This window comes from Aristolochia californica, unplaced genomic scaffold (assembly GCF_029961685.1).
Source record: "Aristolochia californica isolate CCGP_79_NKW_82.1479 unplaced genomic scaffold, dmAriCali1.0.hap1 SCAF_13, whole genome shotgun sequence".
Taxonomy (NCBI): Eukaryota; Viridiplantae; Streptophyta; class Magnoliopsida; order Piperales; family Aristolochiaceae; genus Aristolochia; species Aristolochia californica.
In genome coordinates, this window is record NW_027181804.1 from 3,464,643 (window position 1) to 3,490,584 (window position 25,942).

General features: G+C 39.3%; 3 protein-coding genes across 4 annotated transcripts; 1 reads left to right on the forward strand and 2 right to left on the reverse strand.

Moving 5' to 3' along the window:
• Positions 1-521: 521 nt before the first annotated feature.
• On the reverse strand, positions 522-9,605 carry LOC137947941 (CDPK-related kinase 3-like). The gene is made up of 11 exons (XM_068793807.1): positions 8,515-9,605; positions 6,543-6,673; positions 6,356-6,397; positions 6,155-6,263; positions 5,879-5,957; positions 5,276-5,572; positions 5,034-5,143; positions 4,531-4,638; positions 4,345-4,407; positions 867-1,034; positions 522-779 (listed from the first exon to the last, which is right to left on the reverse strand). Exons 1-11 carry the CDS (start codon positions 9,034-9,036, stop codon positions 642-644), a joined length of 1,767 nt encoding a protein of 588 aa, XP_068649908.1. The 5' UTR covers positions 9,037-9,605; the 3' UTR covers positions 522-641.
• Positions 9,606-17,733: 8,128 nt separating this feature from the next.
• On the forward strand, positions 17,734-20,248 carry LOC137948883 (EIN3-binding F-box protein 2-like). Its single transcript, XM_068795085.1, has 2 exons — positions 17,734-18,098; positions 18,269-20,248. The coding sequence occupies exons 1-2, from the start codon at positions 18,086-18,088 to the stop codon at positions 20,053-20,055; spliced, it is 1,800 nt and encodes a 599-aa protein (XP_068651186.1). The 5' UTR covers positions 17,734-18,085; the 3' UTR covers positions 20,056-20,248.
• A 2,250-nt stretch (positions 20,249-22,498) lies between these two features.
• LOC137948310 (aldehyde oxidase GLOX-like) lies at positions 22,499-24,271 on the reverse strand. 2 transcript variants are annotated; one of them, XM_068794353.1, is made up of 2 exons: positions 23,756-24,271; positions 22,499-23,683 (listed from the first exon to the last, which is right to left on the reverse strand). In XM_068794353.1, exons 1-2 carry the CDS (start codon positions 24,263-24,265, stop codon positions 22,616-22,618), a joined length of 1,578 nt encoding a protein of 525 aa, XP_068650454.1. In that variant the 5' UTR covers positions 24,266-24,271; the 3' UTR covers positions 22,499-22,615. The 2 variants fall into 2 exon arrangements, with proteins under 2 accessions (XP_068650454.1, XP_068650453.1); XM_068794352.1 differs by having other exon boundaries at positions 22,499-24,271.
• Positions 24,272-25,942: the final 1,671 nt, after the last annotated feature.

Below are 25,942 nucleotides of genomic sequence, written 5' to 3' on the forward strand. Positions count from 1 at the left end.
AAATTTCCATATTTGAACTCTAAAATTGATTTCATAGTGTTGGTGTACTCTGGAGTTGTAAGCCTTAAAAATCTAGAGTTTCCTACTGTTTGAGACATAAATATTTTATATAGATGAGTTCTCAACGTTAAAAAAATCGAACTATTGGGCTAAAAATGGTCTCTTACAAAATTTGAAGACTTGTCATGGTGGAATCGAAGCTCTGAATCTCTTTCCACAATTTTTCTAGGTTGTATCCTCAAAATGAGACCTTCAATCAGGCCTTGAGCTCATAACCTTGATCACCCCATGATATCACTTCCTTTAATCTTCTTGAATTGGCCTGACTTTTTGTGTGAGATATGTGACTCTTTTGGAATAGAAATGATCACAATTTTTTGTTTAATGCGTCTAACCACTTTAGGGAATTCATATTTTTTACATAGTTTGGGAGGTTTTGTGATCTGTCCAGGTTTGCAGTGGTTGCAGCTATACTGATCAAAGACTTGTGCAACTTCAAAAAACCTTTTTGCATATGAGAATCACTAAAGAGTGTCCTTTATACAAAATGAAATCTAATCAATGAACAGAAAACCTCACAACACTTACAAACAACACCGAATTTGTGAAAACAACACACAGCTCATCTACACAAGAAGAAACTACTGCTGTCTTGTATTTGAGCTACGTAATGTTACTCCATGCAAAAATTTGGTGTAGCCAAGAAAACTGAGCTTCCCATCAGACGGTCTGATCCAATCGCGCAGAATCGAGTATGCTGAAGGGCCTAGGCTCATTTCCTGCACACATGTTATTACTTTGTTATATTTTGCAACACTTTTCATCGTAATGCCGTTTGAATTCAAAGCCCAAGAGAGGTGACTCACCCTTGCTAATTCCTCTATAGAGATCACTCGATTCCCTTCCCTTTCAAAGTACTCAAAAGCAGAGCTTGCTATCTGCTCCCATCCTTCAAGAGCCTCCAACTGGTATGTGCTGATTGCAGCAGCACAAAACTCCTCCAACTCCATCTTTCGGTAATATAATTGTTCCATCTGGTCACGACATAGAAACCGAGATAACTAAGAATAGGGTGTAACCTACCACAAACAGCAGAAATAGAAATGAACAAGCAATCTGATGGATCATTCATCGGAGAGTCAACTTTTTCACCATTTTAACCACGTCTAATATCCAGCAAGAATCCAGTACCCAATGGTTGTTTTTCTATTTTTTTAAAAAAAGGCCAAAAGTTTGATATGTTCCAGTTGTTACAGCTAATATGGTCAACATAGTCATCTTTGCATGAATCGAACCAGGATTCTCCATTTCAACACGACCAATATCAGTCACTCCAAAAATCTGATTTGGGTTGTGGGACTCCAGACTACACAGAAAGCATGACTATCCATATCACCTCAAAATACATATAACAGCTTTCCCAAAAAATGGCCAGTTACCAAAAATATAAAATTAAGTTAATGATCTAACAAATGTAGAACCTTCATCATATATATTGATAAAATGACAATAAAGAGCGAAGACACATACACATATAGTAGTCAACATCATGCATCAAATCTAATAATCTATCTAATCAATTTCTTCTATCAATTATGTGAAGTTGAAATTGAATGAACTAGTTGTTTTGATTGTTCAAAAAATCATTTTTTCTCATTAATTTAGATTCTATGGTATTAAACTTGTGAACCAGTTAGTAAAAAATTTCAGTATTTCTCTTAGATACAAAACCTAATCATACAGAATGGTAAAAGCACAAACAAAGATTTCGCTAACCAAGCTTCCCAAGGTCAGTATAACAATTTCTACACAAACTGCTAGATAGCCCCACAACTTCGTTATCACTCTTAAGGATGCAAAGCGTGTCTACGTAGTTGTTTCTTAAGTTTTCAGAGTTGTTTCTTACTTGACGAGTAAAGTGGGTCTTAGAAGATACTTTATAAAAGATTTCTTTTATCTTTTTCAAAAAGCGATTGCATTTAAATAAGAACAGTCTTAAGCTTCACATGGGCTTTTGTATAGTTTATCTTGCAGTTCAAGGTTGTGCTACCACTGAAATTGTTTCATTTCTTATAATCAAAAGGAAGAGCTTTTTTTTATCACACATACTAAAAATATAAAATTTTGAGTCAATAACCATTTATCTAAAAGAAAGTGGAAAGCCTATAAATAACCCCTGAAACTACAGAAACATCTAGAAGATAAAAAAAAAAAGTCATTAACAGAATACCATATGACACTCATCATATCTAATTCAATTTAGAGGAAAGGCCAAAAAAGATGTCCTGGCAACAACCTAACTAAATGGCATATCCCCTTGTTATGGTCATCAGAATGTTAGGAAGAGAAAATGACAGAACATGAAGAAAAGATTAAGAAACCTAGAGAACAACCTTATGGGGTAACAGCAAAAGATATAGAGAAGAAAGAGGTGGAAAGTTTGGAAGTCCAACAAAAGAAGCCTAACCAGCTCGTTTGCTCCTCTGCTCACTGGATGTTGAATATTTGAAAGCAAAAAGAAGTTGATATTGGAAGGTAACAGAAGTCAATAAACTCCAGTTACATAATATGTTGTTTGGATGATCTAAGATTCTAAAAGCCAAAATAGTACTGACTCAAAATCCTTCCCTCTTAAAGACTCCCACTAACCCACTAACAAGCATAGACACAGATAAACAAGATCCAAGTGAGCAAATCATTTATACTTCAAACATGTCTGGAGAATAGGATGATGGTTTTGTCAAATGGTTCTCAAATAATATACTAACATATCTGAGAATAGGGCCAATGGTTCAATGGCCACATGGGAAGTTTCTAGTGTGAGGTCTGCTGCTCAAGTCTCACCAGGGTATATAGCGGAATTCAAATTTCAGAAAAAAAAAAAAAGACTTTCAGTGTACAGCCGACCTCATAAGGGAGAAAGTGAGAGCTGCAGTCCTTGTGGCGTCCAACTCCAGGAATGATGTGATTAGAGATAAAAAGTATTTTAACTTCAAGAATAATGGATAATCAAACCTTTCAGTTTTTAACACAAGAAAGAGGAGTGCTTAATGAAAAGGAACAAAAGAATGTTTCTCTTTTCTGGGATGTTGATTACACACAAATTATACATGAAACCTCATGGTGTTAAATGGCATAAATGGTTGGAGCATTGAATGTATTTTGAAGTACTTGTGTGATCTTGTTGTTGTTGTCTGCTATGTTCATTGACACAACTTGCTGCTTGTCCAAAGTCATAGGGATAATGGTGTTAGTAAGTTGAATTCAGATAACGGGACCATTCTAAGATCTGTGCAGGTTATCAGTGAGAATGTGCAGTTCCACTAAGACATCCATGTTAAGCCCAGTCAGGTGAATCAACACAGTTAGCCAGTGTATCAGGCAGTTAGTATCAGAGTGATGCTAAATGCTCTAATATATGCATCCTTTTGTTTGATGTAACTTTTTTTATAACAGTTTAATATCAAAACACAGAGTGATGCTATCGAGAACCTTTGATGGCTAAGACACTAACAATGACATTTTCTCATTCATTTTTTATAATAAGCAATTGTTTGACAAATGACCTCTCATTAATAGTACAATTAACATGATGTGTTCACGTGACCCCATTGTTTAGAAGAAACAGAAAAAAAGAGAAAAAGATCCTCACAGCAAGTACTCATATTTAAATCCAATTAGATGATCCAAGCTTTGGATCTAAGAAAATACTACAAATTTCAATCTGATAGTTTCACACGATTATACTATATAACTCATGTTTTTTATCATGAAAGATTTTTCAAACAATCCAAACAAGTAGTCCATCTAATTTTGTTTTCACTGGATGGTAAAGAGTTTAAATTGAAGAAATTATTTTTTTTCAAGAAAAGAATTTCACCAAAAGATTAAGGGCTTCTCAACTTGGGTGAGGTTCCTTTGTTTTAACTCATGCGATTTTTAACTTCTCCTAATGATTTTATGAATGTAATTTTTTTAAGTTGCACGAATGTTACATCATTGGTAGAGGTTCATATATTTCTTTTCATTGTTTTTCAGAATTGTTTACATGTATTAAGGGGGTAAACCAGATTTGGTCCAAGCTCACTTTCTAGGTCATCTGATACAATCTGCAACAGATGATCAATTTGAGATAACCTACTTCAGTCCACAGACTGACCAAGCAATAGTAACACAATCAAGCTTAAACACCTAACATAATCAGTACTAAAAGCACAGATACACCAAAATATAGCTAACAAAGCAGTAACTGAAAGTGCATGTTATAGAAAATGCAGAAAACTATTTGTAATGAATAAATTGTACCGCTTGTATGCAATTTGCTATAAGGATCAGATGAATTACCGAGTTTAGAATTTCTGGAACTCGAGACTCTTTCATTGCATCAGTGGCATTTCTGAGAAGTGCCTGCAAAAGTAAGCATTGAATGGAAACATGAAAGCAATAATTCCTAGATAGAATCACTTAAAAAAAACAGTTACAACAATTTTTCCCTCCCACTAACATAATGTTAGTCATATATCTACTAACCATCCGGAAGTTTTCAAGGGAGATACGGCCATCTTTACTTGGTTCCAACAGCCTAAACTGAGACCGGAGGTAATTAAGCTCATCCTCAGTTAATGCCTTTGAAAGTGCCTGAAATTTTGGAGCAAAAACTTAGAGACATACAAACATTTTTCTATAATCCCACACTTTTGTACACGTAGTTGTGCAAATGGGTTATTAAAAAGGTAGCATTTTCAAAAAAAAATTAGTGTTATAGACGGTGCAATACAAAGTAAACTTGACAATGCATGAAATGAAATACCAAAGCATACCACATTTATAATGAAAACACCTCAAAGCTATCACCTAGATTAAAATAATCCAAACCTCAATACTTACAACCAGGCAAGTTCTAAACTCAACCTAGCCATTGCAAGTTTTCCAATCATTGTGTTAACATTAAAATGGATAAAAACATTTCACAGATATTTTACTACCAAGGCAGAGCCTCTAAAATAAGTGAACCTTAAAGAAAAGAGTGGAACCTTGAGTGCTGAACGTTTCAAAGGAGTTGCGCGAAGATATGATTTGACTTGCTTATATACTAGTATATCTAATGGAACTGGACGGTTCTCATCTCGCAACCATGGGTGAGCTGTGCAAAAGTACACTTGTCAGTCTCCTCAAAGTTCATAATTTTCAAAGGAAAAGATCACTAGAAAAACATCAAGTAGAACAACAACTCAATCTATTCCATTACGAGAAACTTTAAGAACTAATAACTTACTGAGAGCCTGTGCAGCTGTCATTCTTTTACGATGATCTTTATTCAAAAGCCTTTTTACAAAGTCTTTGGCTTGTGGAGATACTGAAGGCCAAGGAGTATCCTCGAAGTTGGGGTCTGCCCTTAGCACAGCCCGGAAAATTCCTGACTCGGTCCTGGCCCAGAAAGGTCTGCTTCCACATAACAATATGTAGGATATGACTCCGATACTCCAGATATCAGCTTCCATACTGTATGATCTATGGAGAACTTCAGGTGCAACATAGTATGCACTGCCAACAATGTCATTCAATCTTTCATCTACACAAGAAGAAAGAAACAGTAAGAAAAGCCATCATTCCCACTTTAATTTCCTTCCATTTTTCAAATACAAACTTGAATGTTCAGGATCAGCTAAAAGAATTCCTAGTCAATCTCTACAATAAGTCTAGGGGCTAGATCAGAACATTAACTGCAAGTCATGGCAATCTATTACACAACCATGATTTCTGCAAGGTTTCCATTACTTCGTGTTATTTAACATGTCATAACATCCACTGCATGAACACAGAAAGTCAACCAATAACATTTCACCAATTCCAACAAAAACTAAAAAAGTGGTTTTACCAGGTCTGATGAAGTCGGAAAGGCCAAAATCTATAAGCTTCATAGGAGCATCTTCTTCTCTGGTGGTGAACAGAAAATTCTGTTAAGAGATGCACGAGAAGAAATATTAGGGATGCTGGTGAAGACAAGCTCTTCATATAACAGAAACAACAATAGAATTTGCTCACAGTACAAGAAGAATCACCGTCAACAAAAAAATAAAGAAAAAAATAAGATACAGAGATCCTTCATATTAAAAGAAAAAATGAATAAACAGTTTCACCATCAAATACGTACCTCAGGTTTTAAATCACGATGAACAACACCTTGAAGATGACAAAAGGCAACAACACTCAAAATTTGCACGACAATAGATTTTGCATCTTCTTCAGTGTACCTACCACCTCTAAAAAAGAAAATGTACACAGGGAACTCAGATGAAATGCACAACATAAACAATAAACTACATATTTCTATACAGTTTATAGCCACACTTACCGAGACAAAATCCTGTCTAACAGTTCTCCTCCTTCACACAATCTGAAAAACAAAAGAAAGTTTAGAAAGCCTTCACCAATCAGCATAGATAATGATGTACATTGACATATTGCATCTTAAAAAAATAATGTAAAACTAATCATAACAACAAAGACATGTGAGAAAGAAATGTTATAAGAATACATACTCCATGACTATGTAAATATTATTTGCATCCTCGCAAGCATCATAGAACTTGACAAGATTTTTATGCCCAGATAAAGCTTTTAAGATTTTCACCTCCCTTCGAACATCTTCTATAGATATAGCTGTAGTCATCTGTCAAACAATAGCACTGATAATCAGCGCACTGTTAACCAGAAGTGAAACTTTAAACAGTTGTAAGCCCAGAAGGCATGAGTACAGCCAAATGTACATTGATCTTTTTTAATCATTTTTTCCATATTCTAGAGAGTATTTATAAAATGTTATAATCATCATTATCAAAGCCTTGTCTCAACAATGTTACAGTCAGTTTTTTTAAGATGGAAAAAAACGAGTTGCATAAATTCTTTTCTTTCAACATTGTTGCATCAAGGATTAGGTGAGAATGGTCAAGAAATAATGAAATCAAACATAAATGACATAGAAACTTTTTTAAATCCATGTGTTTCCCCAATCACATCCTTCCATCTTACTCTCCATACTTTTAAATTTTCAAAAAATTAAAAAACTATAAATCTAATTATTAATAGGTCAGAACTGTGGGTGACTGATACTGTTTCACTGCTCACTATCCCCCACAGCAAACCGAATGGCTGAGATACAATGTCAGATCTAAGGTTTCCTATCCTCTTAGGATCATCATCACCATCATAGATTTTTCTCAACCACACTGCAGTCAACATTTTCATGCTAGTATATCCACAGCGAATGATAAGAAGCATTTAACCTGCCAATTGAGAATGACCACCTTCCTCAAATCACCAAAGAACTGTATTACCTAACATTTGCTTAATATACAAACATTTCAACCAGAAGCATCCAAAATGTGCAGTTTTGAGAGCTATAGACTCCATTCTCAAAACCTGTTCTTTGACCAATCACCAGTCAAAATGAGGATTTCAACCGGTAAACCCATAAGCAAATCCATAAACAACTAAATTTCACTTCTCCATGAACAACTAAATTTCCCCTCTCCATGAACAACTAAATTTCTATTCTCCATAAACAACTAAATTACTCTTCTCCATAAACAAGTAAATCTCTCATAACATAACATAGTTGATGTTACACTGGTAGAAATTCTCATTAACTTTTCTCTGAAGACTGAGAGCTATGAAATACCCTCCCCATCCAACAAATCACAAATAGCAGAACTCCATATATATATATATGAAGATGGGACCATATTCTTAATAAGCCGACTTAAGGACACACAGCATCTAATAAAAGCAATCAGCAGCAAGCACATATCATGTTGCCCTTAATACTTCACAATACGAATGTCCATTTATGCCTATCAGAGCATCTTTCAGTTCAATTAATCTGTTATCCCATTTGATAACTCCGAGGTGAACCATTCTAACTCGTTGGCTGAAGCACTTGCTCTACCAGCAATTCTTACTATTGTTAAACATAATGACAAATACCATTAGTAACAACATCCTTTTAAGATCTCATAGGCTTCAATCCTGCTTATACCCTCTAAGTAGTCTTCACACTCACTTTCATCTTCAGAAACGTAAGTTCCCATTGCAATCAACCGAAGCCAATAAAAACTGAAACATCTAAAAAAAATGCACTGACAACTTCTTTTCCTCGACCAACTCAACTTAAGTTAACCATCACCATACTAGATTGAACGACGATATAGCTCCAATTAAAACCCGAATGGCCCATAATATGAAGAGATCTCGTACTGGATATAAAAATCCAAGTGGTTCCACAGACGACCATCCTTCTTGCCTTGAACCACTCCACTAGTTTTAAGTTGTCAGCGGCACATAGCCAGTCTAAAAAGGACTGAGAAGTTTGTTAAAATGGACAAATTTAAGAGACATCATATACTCGCCTCATGCCATTATCTAAATATCCAGCTGATACAACTGAAGTTTCGTGAAGGAGATGGACTTACTGATACAGTCAAAGACCTTTATAAATAAAACATACCACCGCACCTTTGCTTTAGAAATGATCTTGACAGCGACTTGTTGGCCCCTGATCTCGCCTTTCTTCGCCCTTGCGGAGCACGTATGGCCAAAATGCCCCCGCCCCACCTCCTTTCCCAATTCATACTTGGCTCCAAAATTCTTCCCGTAACCGAAACTCTTATCCAGAGGTCGCTCTGCCTCGGTCCCGTCCTCAGGGATCGGTCCTTCCTTGGGCTTGGACGGGCCGAGCCGCTTCGCCAGGGACGCCTTTATATGCTTTGCAGGCGACGGCGGCGGGAACGGCCGCCGGAAGAACCTCCTAGGAGTGGACCTCGCCGGCGACGGTGCGATTCCCGGCGGCAGTGGACTCCGCCAGGGGCTATTGGCCGAGGAGTGCGCAGGCGTGTTCCTGACGGAAGGAACGTTACTGCTGCTACTGACGCCACCGTTGACGGAGGTAGAGGGGGTCTGACGCGGATCGGGGGCGTCGGTTGCCCGCTGAACTCCGCCTTCCGCAACAGAGACGTTCTTCCCGTAGCACTGTCCCATGAGTTGCCAATGCTACGGCAGGCGCGTCGGATTGGACCTCGACACCTGGTCAAAGAACCGAAACCATTCTCCACCTGATGCGATCTGATCCCCAGAGAAAACGATAAAACACGGTTTACGAAAGCGAAAACAGATACTGACCACTGACCAGAACAGAACAGAAGGACCCAAGAGACAGAAGGAGAGTTTCTGGATGATAAAGAGGACTAAAAATAATTAAAAGGAAAACGCTTCCCCGCAGGCTAAAAACCAAAAGAGAAGGTACGAGACCCAAATGAAGAAGATTTCCAAAACCCGGCGACGATGACGAGATTAAAAAGACGCCAAGACAGAGTGAAGCAGAGAGAAGTCTTCCCCGACGGATGAACGGAGTCGAAAATCTGTGGCCCAGTTAGAGAGAAAAAAAAAAAAAAAAAGTGAAAGAAAACAAAGAAGCGAGCGCGCTAGTTCCGGGTCCCGGCAGAAACAGATGAAGTCGCCGCTGCTGCCTGCCTGCCTCGTCTTGGGGTTTTTCACTTTCCTCCCGTCGCGGTTTGATCGTTTGAAGTCTGAACCCCCGATATTTGAATTTTCTGAACTGAAACGGAGATGGAAAACAAACGTTGTTGCTCATCTCCTCCCTACTTTCTTGGTAACGCAAAAGTACCGCGAGTTTATTATTCTCCCCTCCCCCCGCGAGTACAACCCCGTACGGGGCCCGCATAAACCTTTCGTCCACAGATGAGCCCCACTTTGGACCAGGTTCGGGTCAGTTTTTTTTAAAAATAAATAGTAATTTAAAAGGAAACTCATCTCATCTCAGGCTAAAATTCATACAGCTCGTGTTTACGGCCCTAAATCAGATCGGGCCAGGCCGGGTCGGGTTTCAGCTTCCATTTTGACGGATCAACCGTGGGTCGACAAATAGACGGCTCACAGGGTATTTGTCATTTGCGACATCAACGAGGTTTAAGTCAAACATCGTGAATGGCAACACCGTAATTGGAGAGTATTTCTTCGTCAGCAGCAGCGAAGCTTAAAGAAAGCAAGAGACGAAAGAATGGGGATTTCAAAGTGATTAAATAATAGCCATTAACATTAAAGAAAGGGAAGAATGAGTATAAAATTCCCAGTTCCTGAGATTAGTCAAATCGATCGCTAATACACCCACGCTTGTATGTGATTGAAATGTAACTTTCTAGTCCCTTATTTTATACTGGGATTGTAAGCTTCTTCTTTTTTTGTGTTAATTGATTGAGTTGATGGTTTGGTGGGGTGTGATAATTGCCAACCAAATGAATTTGGTGGAGATGCGATAATGGCTGAAATAACTACTCATAAATCCAAGGTTGAATTCATTTGCCTTTAAAAGAATTGAAACTCATTTCAGCAAAGAACCCTTCTCCCTTTCCATACCTGTTTTTGCAGGTTTGAGTTGTTTAAAATCCAAAACTGGGTTGATTTTCTCACCAGAAATTTCGCTGGGTCTCCCCCTTTTATTGCTTCCCATCATGACCATGATTTGTGTTTTGCCATGCGCAGATCAAGTAAGTATTTCACCCTTTTTTGCCTTTCATTTGATTTAGAAAGCTTGGTTGTGTAATTTATTATCTTCTCAATCAAATCTTGAACTGAAATTAGTGTCAATCTTCCAAGCCTTTTTTTCTCTCTCCATTCTTATCTTCTCTCTCAAATACTCCCAAACCATCTACTCATCCTTTTCTCTGTCTTTTATTTAACTTCTCTCTCTAAGGTCTCATACCTCAATCTCCTTTTTTTTTCTTTTCTCAATTGAAGAGTGAGTAGTGAATGTAGTGATAATTTGCTAGACAATAGTGTGCATAGGTATATTTCATCTAGTTACAAAATCTTATGATCCATAACAAAAATGCCCCTAAGTAATTAACTTCTAAGGGCAATCCAAAATATTATATAATAAATCACGACCCAACCATGGTTTGATGCTTTATGACATACACTCGTGTAATTGGCCGCATACAAGCGGTGTTCCCACCAACTCTCTCTTGGGGTGAGGGAAACTCGACCTTGTCGAATGGGAGTCCTGATGGCTTTGATAATACTCCAACAAATCAAGGTCCAACTATTACAATATGTCTCTCAAAATCCATGTGCAATTATAATTTGGTCGCCCTATCCATTGAACTAGGAAATGTTGAGTTGCGTTACTCCTGGCAAAAACCATTTGTCCATCCAAAATAACATCATTATGTTCTTTATGTGTTGGTGCTAAAGTAATGGGACGACATCCAAAGGGGCATCAAATGAGGAAGGAGGGGTATGTCAGGCGGTGAAGTACAAAAAAAGACATGAGAAATAGATGGATAGTCCTTATATCCCATCAAGTCTTCAATGTTAAAAATCAAGCTAATGCATGAATCTGGTGTCGAATCAACAATATAAGCATTAGGAACTACCCTTACTATTATGAGTTGGCAACTTTCTAGCAGTTCCCATAGAAAGCCGCTTCGGTCTATTCCGAATCATGACATAGTCACCCACATTAAATTATTTATCGCGTCTATACACTTTAGCTTGAGTTTGTATTTGGCATTACTTGCTTGGATGCATTTAGAGGTTTCAACATGCAGGTCTTGAACTCCACCTGCAAATGATGTGGCAAACTCTAAAACCCTAGTATAAGGAGACATGGGTTTGAGAACTAAAGGTTTCCTAGGCTGATAACCATGAACAACTTGAAATAGGCTCATGCCAATACATTTGTTAACATAATTATTGTAGGCAAATTGAGCTCTTGGGAGAATTAAGTCCTAAGTGCGACAGTGATCTCCTACAAGGCATTGAAGGAGGTTTCCCAATCTTTGGTTACTGACTTCCATTTGGTCGTCAGTTTGAGGATAGTAGCTAGTAGAGGACCTTAATCGGGTACCATTAATTGCTAAAGATTTTCCAAACATAGTTCATAAAGTGAATATCACTATAAAAAATAATAGTCTAAAGATGACCATATAGTTTGATAATCTCATAGAAGAAAAGTAAAACAACCATGGAGGCATCAGAAGTCTTGATGCCAGGGATAAAATCAGCCATATTGGAAAGACGGACCACCATGACGAAGATGGAGTTTTATTTTTAAAATGTGTTGGACATACTTAAAAAAAATTTATATTGAAGTCTTGTCAAGGGCATAAAAGGATCGATAGGGAGCTTACAACTCCTTGTTTTGTTTACCGTGTTTGGCTAACTGACACATCCTACCATATCCCACCAATTTGGCACATTATTTTTAAGACTAGGCTAGTAAAATCGACACTCTACTTCTGTAATGGTGTTGTTATGCCCAAAATATCCCCCGTGTCCCCCTAAATTTTCCAAATCAAGAAGTTTTGCACTGACGTATGGGGAATGTATAGTTTGACGGATCGAAATGAATAATCATTCTGGATGTTGAAGTCATTGACAGTGCGATGTGGTCCCTCCCACAATTTAGTATAATGTTACCAAAGTCAGGACATGAGGTATAGTTGTCTATGAGTGCCAATACTTGAACACTCATAGTGGACAACAAGCTAATTTTGCGATTTAGGGCATCAACCACCTTATTGTTTCTATTTGATTTATGCTTGAGGACAAATTAGTACTTTTGCATGTACTCGACCAATCGTCCATGTCTATGGTTAAGTTTTCTCTGGAAGTTGAGGTAGCGAAGGGCCTCATGATCGGAGTATATAACGAATTCTTACTTAGTGATGCCAGTACCATAAAGCTTGAACTACCATGTAGAATCATTTAACATATGTTGGGTACTTTTATTCGACGACATTAAGTTTTTCACTGAAATACGCCACTAGCTGTCACTCCTAACTAAGTACTCTACCTATACTTATAGTTGACATGTCAGATTCTACTTCAAACACTTAAAAAGAAATCAGGTAAGCTCATAACACGTATATCTGTCATATGTTTTAAGTTTATTGGAAATCATGAGAGGTTGCTTTTGACCATAAAAACTCTCTTTTCTTCATGCAATATATGATTAGAAGCATGATGGTACTGAATCCCCTAATAAATTATTGGTAGAAAGTGGTATACCATGAAAACTGCAAACATCATGGAGAGTAGCTAGTTTTGGCCATTTGACAATCTTTTCACATGTTGGGGATAGAGAGTAATGTTAGCTAAAGTTACCACGAAAACCGAAGAAAACCACTTGATCGGTCAAGAATTAGCATTTTTGGAGATTGGAATAAAGTTTTCCTTTTGAAGTATATGACAAACTTGGTAGGGGTGGTCAAGGTGTTGGTATTTAGTTTAACTGTAAATGAGGATATCAGCAAAATAGACCACCAAGAACTTACCAAGAAATGGTCGAAACACTTATATCATCATTCACATAAAAGTGTCGAGTACATTCGATAGTCTGAATGGCATGGTCATCCATTAATAAAACCCATCTTTTGTCTTGAAGGTTGTCTTTTGTTCATCTACTAGGTGGATCTCAATTTGATGGTAACCGCTTTTGAGATCTTTCTTTGAAAATATAGTAGCACTCATAAGCATATCTATCATATCATCTACTTAGGGAATCGAGAAATGATCTTATTAATGATCTACTATTCACATACATCCGCCAAGTACCATCTTTTTTTTTTGTGAGTAGGTTAGCACATCACAAGGACTAAAGCTCTCCCTGATGAATCCCTTATGGAGGAGCTCACTCACCTACAATTTTAATTCTCTATGCTAAGAAGGATTTATTTGATAATGTGCTAGGTTCGTTAATGTGGCTCCCGACACCAAATCTATAGCATATTGAATATCACACACAAGTGGCAGTGTGTCTGGAAGATCTTGGGTAACAAAATATGAAAATTTCTGTAAAATGGACTCAACCTCTAATGTGGGATCAATTAAGGAACTCATGGGTGCTTTGCAGGATGTCACAGTAAAAGTTGTAGTCTCATGTAGTTTTTTCTTTTGGGAACTCAATTGTCCCTTACCCTGTGCAATGGGTTTTGGTGGCAATGGTTTAAGGTGGATGGTTTTTCCTTTGAACACAAAAGAGCAAATATTAGAGCGTCTATAAACGGTGACATCTCGATCATATTACTAGGGCCTGCCCAAAATGATATGGCTCACATCCAAAGTGATTACGTCACACCAAATATCTTCCTTGTACTTAAGGAATTGAATGAGGATAAGACACATTCCCTCGATTGAAAAAGGGGCATTAGCCTGCGAAACGCGATAAGGTATAGGGTATAGAACAACCTTAAGGCCAAGGTGGGCACCAGTGTAAGATGAAAAAATATTGATGCAACTACTACCTTTAATGATGACTTTACAACCCTTATATCCATATTTGATGTAGGTATGAAAGGGAGTAGTTCAACACTAGTCGTTAGACTCCTAGGTTGAATCAACAGACACCATACAACATTCAATCTATGAGCAAGAGTGAGAGTGGACCTAATAAAACTCAAAGTGGTTGTGTTTTTCTCACATATCTCATCTAAGATATCAAAGTCGACATGGTCAAGTTCATAATCTATATTTTCCTAATCTTCCTGTGAGTACATCTTATCCTCAAAGAGAAAAGGCAGAGTGCTACATTTGGACATGATGTGCCCAAATCCTTGATACTTGTGACACCATGTCCTAGAATTGAGTTTTGAAACTTCTTTCCCTGTCCTTGATGTAGGGAGGTCCAAATTGTGATTCACTCTTTAAAGAGGAGCCCTTAAAATTGATTTTCTTGGGATTTGAGGATCGATAGTGGGAGACCTAAAAAGTATTGCACGAGTATTGTCCCACATGTTGGCTGAAAATTGGAAGCCAACTTGCAATTATGGGCAAGTATGTAAGTATCCTCCATTTATGGTGACACACTAAAACAACATCTCACACCTAAGTTTGTCATTGAGGCCCTATCGAAAATGACTCATAATGATCACCTCATCTTCTATGATAGAACACTGTATTCAAAACTCATAAAATTGCAATGTATTTGACAATCGACTTACTCCCTTAAGATTATGCCACTTATCTAAAAGAATGCTTCAATAAGGCGGCAGGGGGAGGAGGTTTCTATATCCTTCTCAACGTTTACCTAGACAAGTTGAGTGATACTTATTAATTTCAGTTTTTCGAACTTGACCTTCTTATCCTCAGATAGCTCGTACCATTCCAAACAATATATCCATCTCACGAACCCATGTGAAAAATGCCCTAGGTCTAAGCTGACTATCAAATGTAGAAGCTTCAACCTTTATGTGTTTTAACATTTTATCTTTATGCCTTTCATGGAGTGGGAATGTAGGATATGTCGTTCTTAGAAGGAGGGAATATGTGACGGCATAGACGAGCAAATTCCTTGTCATGAGTATCATAACCCTTGAAGTCCTAGCTTTTACATGAATTTTCCTTTTTGAGGATAGAATATCGAGGGCAGTGAGCCTATCATTTATGGTGTTTAACTATTCTAGGATTTGTTTGAGTGTGTCATCTTTGTTGTCTACAATGAAAGATGAAGTAATACATGACATGATACGACTACTACGCAAATGCATGTACTATTGATTCCTAGCAAGTAAAGCCGAAACACACTCAATGTATGTTAAGATTAATTAGTTATTTAAGTATTTGTGACTAGCCAAGACTTGAATCAATAAATATTATAAAATAAGAGTGCAAATACCACTAAAGTATATAAAGGGTTAATCTAATGCAATCCATATATATAATGACTCAAAACCCTAATTTATACTGTAAATAACAAAAAATCACTTGATCAAATGAAGTAATTAGCTCCTAAGGGCAATCCAAAACATGAATAATAAAATTACAAAATATCATAATGAATCACTACCCAACATAAAATTTCTAATGCTTACATTCTAAAATAAGTTTCTTGGTGCTACAAAGATGAATTTTTTAGATAAAGTGCCTAATTTTATGGCTTATCTCAAATCAACTATGCATTGATAGGCCGTAAAGACATCACATTAGCCATTTCATTCAGCCATTTTCTATTGCTTTCAGATTGGGGAGAATAATAATGCATACCTAATTTGTATTATTTGGTGTGAGATATATGGATCTTTCATGCTTTAAGATAGCAATTTGTATTATTTGGTGTGAGATATATGGATCTTTCATGCTTTAAGATAGCAGCAAGTTGCAAACCAAAGAATAAGTTTGCTTTATAGTCACTTCAATGTCATTCTCCTGGGTTTGTTCTTGTAGTTTTGTGTATTGTCTTTGTTAGAGCCACAATGTTCCAACCATCGAACCAACCCTGTTCTGGTCAGGTTGATTCTGATTTGGCAGAAAGTGGATTGGGTGAGAGACAGAGCCGACACTACCTTCTCTTCCGCGAATTAAATATGTAAAAATGTTTACATCAATAGCAGCAAAAGGACTTCACGGATCTTCCACTGCCCCACAATCTGCGAAACACGAATTCACATAAGGATATAGGCCACTGATTTGGTCGGTCTTCAACTGCTTAAGTTTCCCAATTTTTTAATCCAATTTTCCTCCGTTTCATCGTTCCCAATCAGGGGAGGAGAAGACATAGTTTCCGGTTTGTTCATTGCGCGTGCCCAGTTCTGGACTCATTCTGATTCCTGAATTTCTAATGCTTAATCTTATCGTAAAGTAATGCCTTCCCACCCACAGACATCAGGAAATGAAACTTGCAGCGGCTTGTTTCTTCCCCTCTTCCTTCGTTCATTGCGCGTGCCCAGTTCTAGACTCATTCTGATTCCTGAATTTCTAATGCTTAATCTTATCGTAAAGTAATGCCTTCCCACCCACAGACATCAGGAAATGAAACTTGCAGCGGCTTGTTTCTTCCCCTCTTCCTTCTCTTCTTCACATTGTTTATACTTCTGGGTTTCAATGCTCTGGTACTATTTACTATTGCTCGTATCAGCAATTCTAATGGCTATAGTTAGAAAAGGTGCAGCCAACTGAGGCGGGATTTGGCCTATATTCCTTTTACATTAACAATAAAGCCAAATATCTGGTTACATTCATCTTCTCTCATAGTTTACAAGGTGTAATCTTCAGAAGGATCTCCCTGTATCTTCTTCTTCGTGATGGAGATCTTGTCAAAATCTTCTAAAATCAAGAAACTACTACCTTGGAATCCACTTGCTCTTTTTACAGAGCTCTAGTTGGCAGAGGCATCCACAGTCTGAATTATATAATCTTTGAGAGGTGCAGTTGTTTGAGCCTGCAAGTGGAGAATCCAAGCAAAAAAAACCAAAAAATAGTTATACAAAATACTTTTTATGTCTAATTTTTCATGAACCAGTTGGCTTTCCCGCAGGTACCACACCAAACAATGTTCAATGAATAAGAGGGGGACCATCCACTGTAGAGGAAGGAGTTAAAAGAAGGAAAGTAAAGAAAGAGGAGAGACAGTGATGTGACAACAAAGAAAAAAAACTTTTCTCAGAAAAAAATTGATAAGCAGCTCTTCCTGTGCATTAATGGTCTTCATTAGGTTTCTCAAATGCATCTCACAGTAAGGACATCTGGTGAGTTTTGATTGCCCAACAACACGAGAATTCCAGATTAACAGAACCACGGCAACTAGTCCCTGTAATCTGTAACATGGGAAAGGGGAAGGAACGATCGCTTTGGGACCCACAAAGAAGAAGCGAAGATTTAAAGATAAGAGCAGGAATTCTCTCTTTGTCCCTTAAACAAAAATATAATAGATTCGTTGAACCATCAACTGTTCCAGCGTCATGGGATTCAAAGTTGTGCGCTAAGGAGCAGACTATACAAATCGCGAAAATCAAATGCATAAGTGAATTGAATGTGACTCTGGTTTGGATGTCCGCAGTTGTTCTTCGGTGTCTGACAGTTCTGTGGAGGCGGTGGTTGCTTTTCTTGGGTTCTCTGCCAATGGCATACCTCCAGGTCGTAGACGCTGGTTCACACTCTTTGTCTTGGATTATCGTTCTCGTATAAGAAGGGCTTTTAAGCTTGTTTAGGATTTAGCTCCTTCTCTACTGCTTCCAAAGGTTTGTGATTAGAACCGCCATTGAGTCCTGCTGCCCGCATTTTTTTGGCTATCATGGAGCGAGGTGGTAAGTTGATTTATCTGTTTCTTCTGTCTTAATTTTTGTAATTCTGTATTTGGTTAGATGGGTTACTTCTGTTTTTGCCATTATAGTGAGATTGAATGGTGCTTGATATCACGCGTTTCGATTTTTCACCCTTTAATTGATTTTCCGGATTTCTGTTCTATGATTTGCAGGAGAGGTTGATTGTCTTCGTCCCAGAAAGAAACCCAGATTGGAAAACAACCAAATGGGCGAGAATAAGAACGCTGAGGATTTGATCAGCCATCTGCCAGACGAATGCATCTTCGAGATTTTCAGCTTTCTCCCCTCGCATAGAGACCGTTTTTCCTGCGCTGCAGTGTCCAAGAAATGGCTCGTCTTGCAAGCGAACATGAGAGCCAACGCATTTAAGACCGCCGTTGCAACCCTGCAAAAGCAGGGAAATAAGACTTCCAGGTGTTTGGAAGGAAAGAAAGCAAATGATACCAGATTGGCTGCAATTGCCGTGGGAATATGTCCTCGGGGAGGGCTCCGGGAACTCTGTATTAGAGGGAGCTTTTCTTCTCAAGGGATCACAGATTTCGGCTTGGAAATAATCGCCCAAGCGTGTCCAAATCTGAAATCTCTTGTTCTCTCGGATTGCCTTCAGATTGGCAACAAAGGCCTTATTTCTATCTCTCAACGATGTAGTTCGATCGAGAAGCTCGACATATTCAATTGTCCGTTGGTTGGTGATGAAGGCATTATTAATGTTACCAGCAAATGCCAGAGTCTATTGAGTCTAAGTATTGAATCGTGCCCGAATATTGGAAATCCATCTCTTCAAGCCGTTGCTGCATACTCTTCCAATCTGAAATCCATCTCCCTCACCAAATGCTGTCTCATCAGTGACGACGGCATTCTATCCGTTTTTTCGACCTTGCCAGATTTGGAGAGGGTTAGGCTCGTTTCAATAAGCATAGGAGATGCTGTTCTTGAAGCAGTTGGAAGGCATGGAAGCTCCCTTGTTAGTTTGTGTTTGGAAAACATATCGTGTGTGAGTGAAATGGGGTTCTGTTCCATCGGGAGACTGGAAAAGTTGGAGAGTCTATCTGTGAAATCCTGCTCTGGGTTAAACGATAAATGCTTGAACGCAATCGGGATTCGGTTTCCTCGATTGAAACAGATAGCAATCGCGAACTGTGCAGCCATAACCGATAAGGGTCTGAAAGAGTTGAGTCGATCTACCATGTTGCTCGAGAGCTTCAAACTGCAGGAGTGTCATAATGTTTCACCAAAAGGGTTGATGGAGGTCTTGATGAACTGCAAGGAGAGGCTGAAGGTGTTGTCTCTGGTGAAGTGCCACGGCTTACACGAAATGGATCCTTCCATCTTCAGGACTCCTCTCCCCCAGTGCCCATTGCTCCAGTCTCTAACATTAAACAGATGTGCTGGGGTTGGAGACTCTTTCCTATCGTGGATAGGAACAGCATGTGTTCGAGTTAAAAACATTGAGCTTGCAGGATTAAGTAGCATCACAGATAAGGGGCTTTTGATCTTTTTGCAGGCTCTCAGTAACCAAAGTAAGGGTCTGGTTGATGTTGATTCAAGTAGATGTTTCCAGCTGACTGATATGAATCTGTTGGCTTTAACCAGTGGCTTTGGAGAGAAACTCAAGTCATTGAGATTAGAAGGGTGTGAAAGATTAAGTGACAAGTGCTTGTCTATGATTGCCAAGTTTTGCCCTAGCTTGCTGGAACTGGACCTTTCTGGGTGTGGCATCAGTGACGGTGGGGTGTTTTCCTTGGTTAAATCAGAGCATCAGAAAATAGAGGTTCTCTCTTTAGCTGGGTGTTTGGACATTACTGATAAGAGCTTAGGTTTTCTGGAGATTATGTGTGGGAATTTGGTGGGGTTGAACCTTAAACACTGCCCAAGGCTCAGTAAGCAAGGGATTAGTTCTGTCATGGAAACCCTTTGGTGGTGTGATTTATTGTATTAATTGTTCGAAATCACTGTTTCTTTTACCTACCTTAAGTCTTTTTTTCCCCCTTCCAGAAGTGGTTGTGGCTGTCAGTTTTTCTTTGTATTTTTTCTTTTTGAGTTTGAGTTGTTCTAAATTTTCCTTTTCCATTTCTTTTGGCTTCTCAATTTAATTGTTGTAACATGCCAGGAAGTTTGGGAATTGGATTTGAAGGCATTTAGTTGTTTCTTGGTAGCATATTCTGTTCCCTACCAAATCTATTTCCAGCACCAAAGTTTGTTCTGTATGGAACACCATGGATGACAAAATTCTAAAGCTGGTTAATAAATCAGTTTTAAAGAGTTTCAAGCCAATCATGAGCTGATTAAGCTGGTACTAGAGACAGAAACACAAGATTGAGCCTCTTAAGCAACTGACCTGATTGATTTTCTCATTGAATAAAATTTCCATGTTTCTGAGCATTGATTCTGAAGAAACCCACAAAAGAAGTCGCAAGTTCTTCCTTCCCTGTAAGTGAAAAATCTCCACTTTGCCAATTTAGATTAGGAAAGGAGTTTGGAAGGTCACGCCTTCCAGTCGCATTTTAAGAAACCTTCTGGGAAATTTAAAAAAGACGGAAAGCATTACCTACCACGATGGCGCATGACTGCATGAAATGTCGTACGCAACTTTGATGTGAAGGCATTCGTACAAGATTTTATAGGAAGCTTCCCTTGAAGGCTACGTCTCCCGACCATGGATTGATGAACGAAGACCACAAACAACGTCGTGCAAAACGTGATTTTTGGATCAATCAAGGAAACCAGTTAAAGAATTTCAACGAGTAAGCAGATCAAGCAAGGAAACAAGTTAAAGAATGAACCACTGCAGGGAGCTTCCAGAAAACACGAAAATCATGTATATAGTTAATCAGTTCCAGAGAGAAGTGTCTTACAGTTATTGGAGGTGGAAAAGAAAAAAAGAAAACAGACAATGACGAAAGGGATAGAAATTGACTTCAAAGGGTGCCATAACAATGGAGTCAGTTGACAACAAAGCAGAACAAAAAAGGCTTCATGTAGCTAACCCAATATTGCAAGTTCTACATCAATTAGCTCTTGCGGAAGGAGTGTTTAAGATTGATATAGGTTAACCCAGTGATGTCTTAATGAAGCAGCTCCAGAAGCCTTTCCTGTCTGCTGTGCAGAAGTTTTCATACAGAGAAGGGGAGAACAACATCCCTCTCCCCACCAGTAGAGGAGGGAAGAGGGTGGGGGACCCTATTAGAGGAAAGGGGGAGGAAAGGTAGTTGACCCCACCCCCTCCCCTCTCTGTAATTTTTTTACCAAGAGAGGGCGAGGGGAAGGGGGGTTGGGGAGTTACCCCTATCTGAGTTTCTTAAAAAATCTCTTGACCAAATATAACCAAATGAGCTCGAGTTCAACCAATGAAGACTCCAAACAGAGCCATAAATAAAAGTTAGCTTCTAAGTTTCAAAGCTTGCAAAATGGTAGACTAATGACATAATGATCAAGAAATCTCTGGACTAACTTAGAGAGTCTGTTCTGTTTGGTGCCAATCCTCAAAACTATTCTACACTGATTTAGATTAAGGGATCTTCAATTACTAATGCAAAAACTAACGGAGAGGGTTTAAGGTTAATTTACCAAAACAGAGATCGTAAGGTTCTCTATATAGAACTGTTGGACAACCCTAGCTACATCAGTCATTTACGAGATACATAAAACATCAAGTAGGCGATCGAATGTCTAAGACACTCTCTGCAACTTTGAACAGTCCTCGTCAAGTTTGTCGGCAGCCGGAACAAGCTTAAAAATGGCTGAGTATATAGAGATAAAACTTCTCGCCCTCTCCCTCTTCATCCTATACGAGGTTGCTCTGAGGGCCGCCGTCAGCACACAAGCACCGGAGGTAAAATATCGGCATCACCAATTTGCTTAAAGAACACTCAAATCTCTTTGTCGGTGCCAATGAACAGTCACCGATGGCTACAGTACTGGAAACTTGCAAATGGTTTCACTTCCACTTAAGTGCGTTGAGACCATCGAATGCTTCGATTTCCTTTATTGTACATTAATATTACTGAATTCTTTCCCTCGTTCGAGAAAAAGAGAGCAAGATGGGCAGCTCGGCACTCAATGCAGTCAGTAAGGAAGATGAAGTATCAAAATGCAGATGACAATATTAGGTTTTCATTTGTACAGATTATTATACTGCTGCTGCTGCTGCTGCTTCTACTTCGTATAGAAGCACACCCACCACTGCTCTAGGTGTCAGGAACAGAAACTAAAATCTCATAAACTGAACTGCGCATTTATTAATATCTGAGAAACGCTGAACAAGGTCTTTATCCTAACCAGAAAACGAAAGGTAAGGTTAGGTATCCCAACCGTGAACATTATTCACCACTTACTGCTGCCTTTATCCCCAGAGAGGTTAATAAAGGAGCAAACCCGTTCACCATTAAAGACACTTAAGATCAATCAAACATATTGGTACAGTTGTTGCTGCGGAGAAGTAAATGATATGTAACAGTGAACAGTAATGATCAATTTGCGCTTGCAGTAACCACCATTGGCTACTTAATATGCACCCATGTCCCCCTGCTGGGGATCCCACCATTGACGACCACATGCAACAGATAGTAACCTCGAGGGGCCAACACTGCCGTCGTCGGAGCGACGCCTTCCATGACATAACTGTTGCCGGAAACTCGATTCATGCCGGAAGTTTTTAGCACCAACACCCGTTGGTTCATTGAAAATGAATGGGTGGTAAACGATGGAGCCACCATTGTTAAATAAACATCTTGATCTCTAACTTTTTCCTTTGTCGTGAACACAACTGAAAATCTCTGGTTATAATTGAGTTTAGAACCTCCGGGTACTGTAATCTCCGGTCGAGAAATTGCCGCATCCGTTCCGGTTAAATATGGAGGGTAGAAGGCTTCGAGACTCAATTCGGTAGGAAAAAGTACGCCGGAGAAATTGTATCTCTGGTGGGGGTTGCTACCTCCGACCAAAACCCGGCCGTCCGGTAACAAGTTTGCAGTGGAATGATACATTCGTGGGATAGGTGAAGGGTTCATCACTTCAAACTTGTTCTCCTCCAAATAATATGTGAAACCGCTTCTGTAAAGAACCGGGTTCAGGACCGGTTCTCTCCCAACGTCCCACCCGGCTGTCCCCTTGGCTGCTCCATTTATAATCAGCACGTCCCCCGTCGGTAAGAGAATCATGTCACCCATGACCCGTGCCAGCGGCATCTCCTCCATTTTCCACGACGGCCATGCATCTGTAAACTTCAACCTACCGCAAGACTTCGCCGCCGGCAGGAACGTCCCCTTGTTCGCTAAGTAATTTGATTTTGGGGGTGCTCCGCCGCAGATGAAAACCTCGGCTTCGACATCTGGGTCGTCTTTGAGAACAAGCGGGAGAAGGACAGAAGAACCGGTGCTCGGGTAGTTCCGTGCGACTCCTCCGGGCATCACCGGGAACCTCTTGACTATGCGGTTAAATGTGTAATCGAGCAGAATTGCTCTGTTGTTGGCGAAGATGAACAGATTCCCATCGGGAGAAAGGTGGAGAAATGGGTACAAATTATTCTCCAACAGAGCGTCCTCTTTAGTTTCCTTCAAGAATGGAAGCTGAAATACGAAGAAATCAGAAGCAGAAGCCTTGGGTATGAATTCGTAACTGAACTGTTTTCTGCCACCCACCACTATGATCTTTCCGTTGGGTAGAATCTGATTCGAAGCATACCACCTTCGAACAGTAAGCGCATTGCCATCCTCCACCCAGTCACAGTCGTCGCAAGGGGAGAAGTACCTGACCGTGCGTTCGCCGTCGTTGAACCCGCCGGACTGCACCAGTGTGCCGTCTGAAGATAATGCGCCAGAAGAGCACCAAGTATCAGTAAGTACAGTGAGAGGCCTCACATTTCGGTTTCTCAAATCGAATTCAACCGAGTGGGCATAACAATCTTTCCTCAGTGCCTGATCGAGGTCATCGAGGCGGCACTTGCCGTGGGGGAGGGGGACTTTGGAGGGGCCAAAATCGGTTCGATCGAAGGCAATGATCTTGCTATTGGGAAGCAAAGCCAAGTGCATTGCAGAGATCCCTACACTTCTCTTCAATAACTTCCATTTCCCTTTGCTACATTCGCCAGGGGTCGTGATGATGAACAACCATAAGAAGGATCCAAGAACAAGCACAATAGCGGATCTCATGGCGGATCTATGTGCTCTGCAACTGCAATTTCGGAGCTTCTCATGGCTTTTAAAACTGCAAACAGAAGGGACCCAGTCGGGCTTTACTAACCAAAAAAACTAATCTTGTGCACGTTGGAAACAAATTAAACTAGAATCACCATTCCCCCTTTCCCTCCCACTTGTTTACGGTGTTCACTGTGTTAGCTCGTTGATTGAAGGGACAACTGAATTGAACTGACCATCGAGAAATGATTTTCATCTTCCCTTATAGTTACTGTAGTTTCCCTCGGGCTTAGACCAGCTATATCAGTTATGGGATGCATGATCTCCGTGAAAACTCGGTAAGATTCGTATAGGAAACAAGACGTGACTAAAGCTGAATCTTAATGTTTGGAAATGTTTACATGCAAAATGATGGATTACTGATGTTGGTGATCATTATCTCATTTGGAGATGCAAAAGAGACTTAATCATTGCTCAATGTAGTAACTTAAGTGACTTTTCTTCTCCTTAGAAAGCTTGGTAAATTCAAAGTAGGAGACGAGACGTGACCAAAGTTTAATTTCATATGCAGAATGATAGATAACTGATCGAGCTCCGACCACCCACACAGCCGTGTGGACCGTGCATGATAAGTGATCAATGGTAAAACGGGAAGCTCACGTAGTGCTTAGAGGCAGCTATCGTTGTCCAGAGCCTTACTGCTTCCTCCCCATTGTTCTAGCGAAGCCATTATGTAGGTAAGTAAAGAATCCAAGGGACCCTCCTCCATGAAGATAAATCCAACTTGTCTTGTTCTTTCAGGGTTTTTAATGTTGTAAGCCACCGCCAAACAGATGAGCTGTGGCTGATGGCAACTTGTTTGTGGTCCAAATCGTTCTCGCCGATTGCCATGGCAATTTACTGCCGTGTTTCCCCCCCAGAAGAATGCCATTACTGGACATTCTTCTAATATACCCAAGTAGAAGGAAATTCTTCAGTTGCAGGTGGTAGGGTAAGAAGGACCAAAGCCGTCACTCTCGCGTTCAAATCCAATTGGGAAGTTGGGGACAATCGTTTTCGTTTTTCAATTCAGAACGTGACCCCTCATGGGTAGTAGCGCATGGATCAGACGATTGAAATTTCTTTGGTCGATTTGGTTTTAGATTTCAGAGAACATGTTTTTGTTTTCTCTGTAAGAATTTCAGACCTGAAAGCTGAAAGGAATGGTGTTGAAAAAGCCATGAAATTGTGACAAAAACTGATTAGAGAGTGAAGGAAGGAGAAATGACGCAACTGCGGCCGATCGAGAGACGGAGACGAGAAGCGGGAGAGATAGGCACGGAAGGGGCGTAGCAAGCGGCGTCAACCATGAAAATTGACGGCAATTTCCATGGATGGCGAACTGGTTTTGATTAATCGATCAAACTCTGAAATCATATTGAATTTAGGAGAATAAAATTCGTCGTAATTATCATTAATCAGGTTACACTAATTTGATTTTGTGATAACACTTGTACTATTTCTAACATTCGATAATCAGTTGGGTTATAATAACATTTATTTTACTACATATTTTTTAAATTTTTTATTAATTAATTAATTAAAATTTAAATTATTAAACATAATCAAATAACGGTTCAAAGTCTTCTCTTTCAAGGCAGTGACAGCCACTGAGTCTCTGACTGCTGCATATCTGGCCAATATTTTATAAAA

Bases quoted from the DNA above. Each gene is read 5' to 3' on its own strand.
- LOC137948310 (XM_068794352.1), bottom strand. From the start codon at position 24,265: ATGAGATCCGCTATTGTGCTTGTTCTTGGATCCTTCTTATGGTTGTTC.
- LOC137947941 (XM_068793807.1), bottom strand. From the start codon at position 9,036: ATGGGACAGTGCTACGGGAAGAACGTCTCTGTTGCGGAAGGCGGAGTT. The intron at 6,398-6,542 runs GTATGTATTCTT...TTTGTTTTTCAG, and splicing joins AATATTTACATAGTCATGGA to ATTGTGTGAAGGAGGAGAAC. The intron at 4,408-4,530 runs GTTAGTAGATAT...TTACTTTTGCAG, and splicing joins CCCTTGAAAACTTCCGGATG to GCACTTCTCAGAAATGCCAC.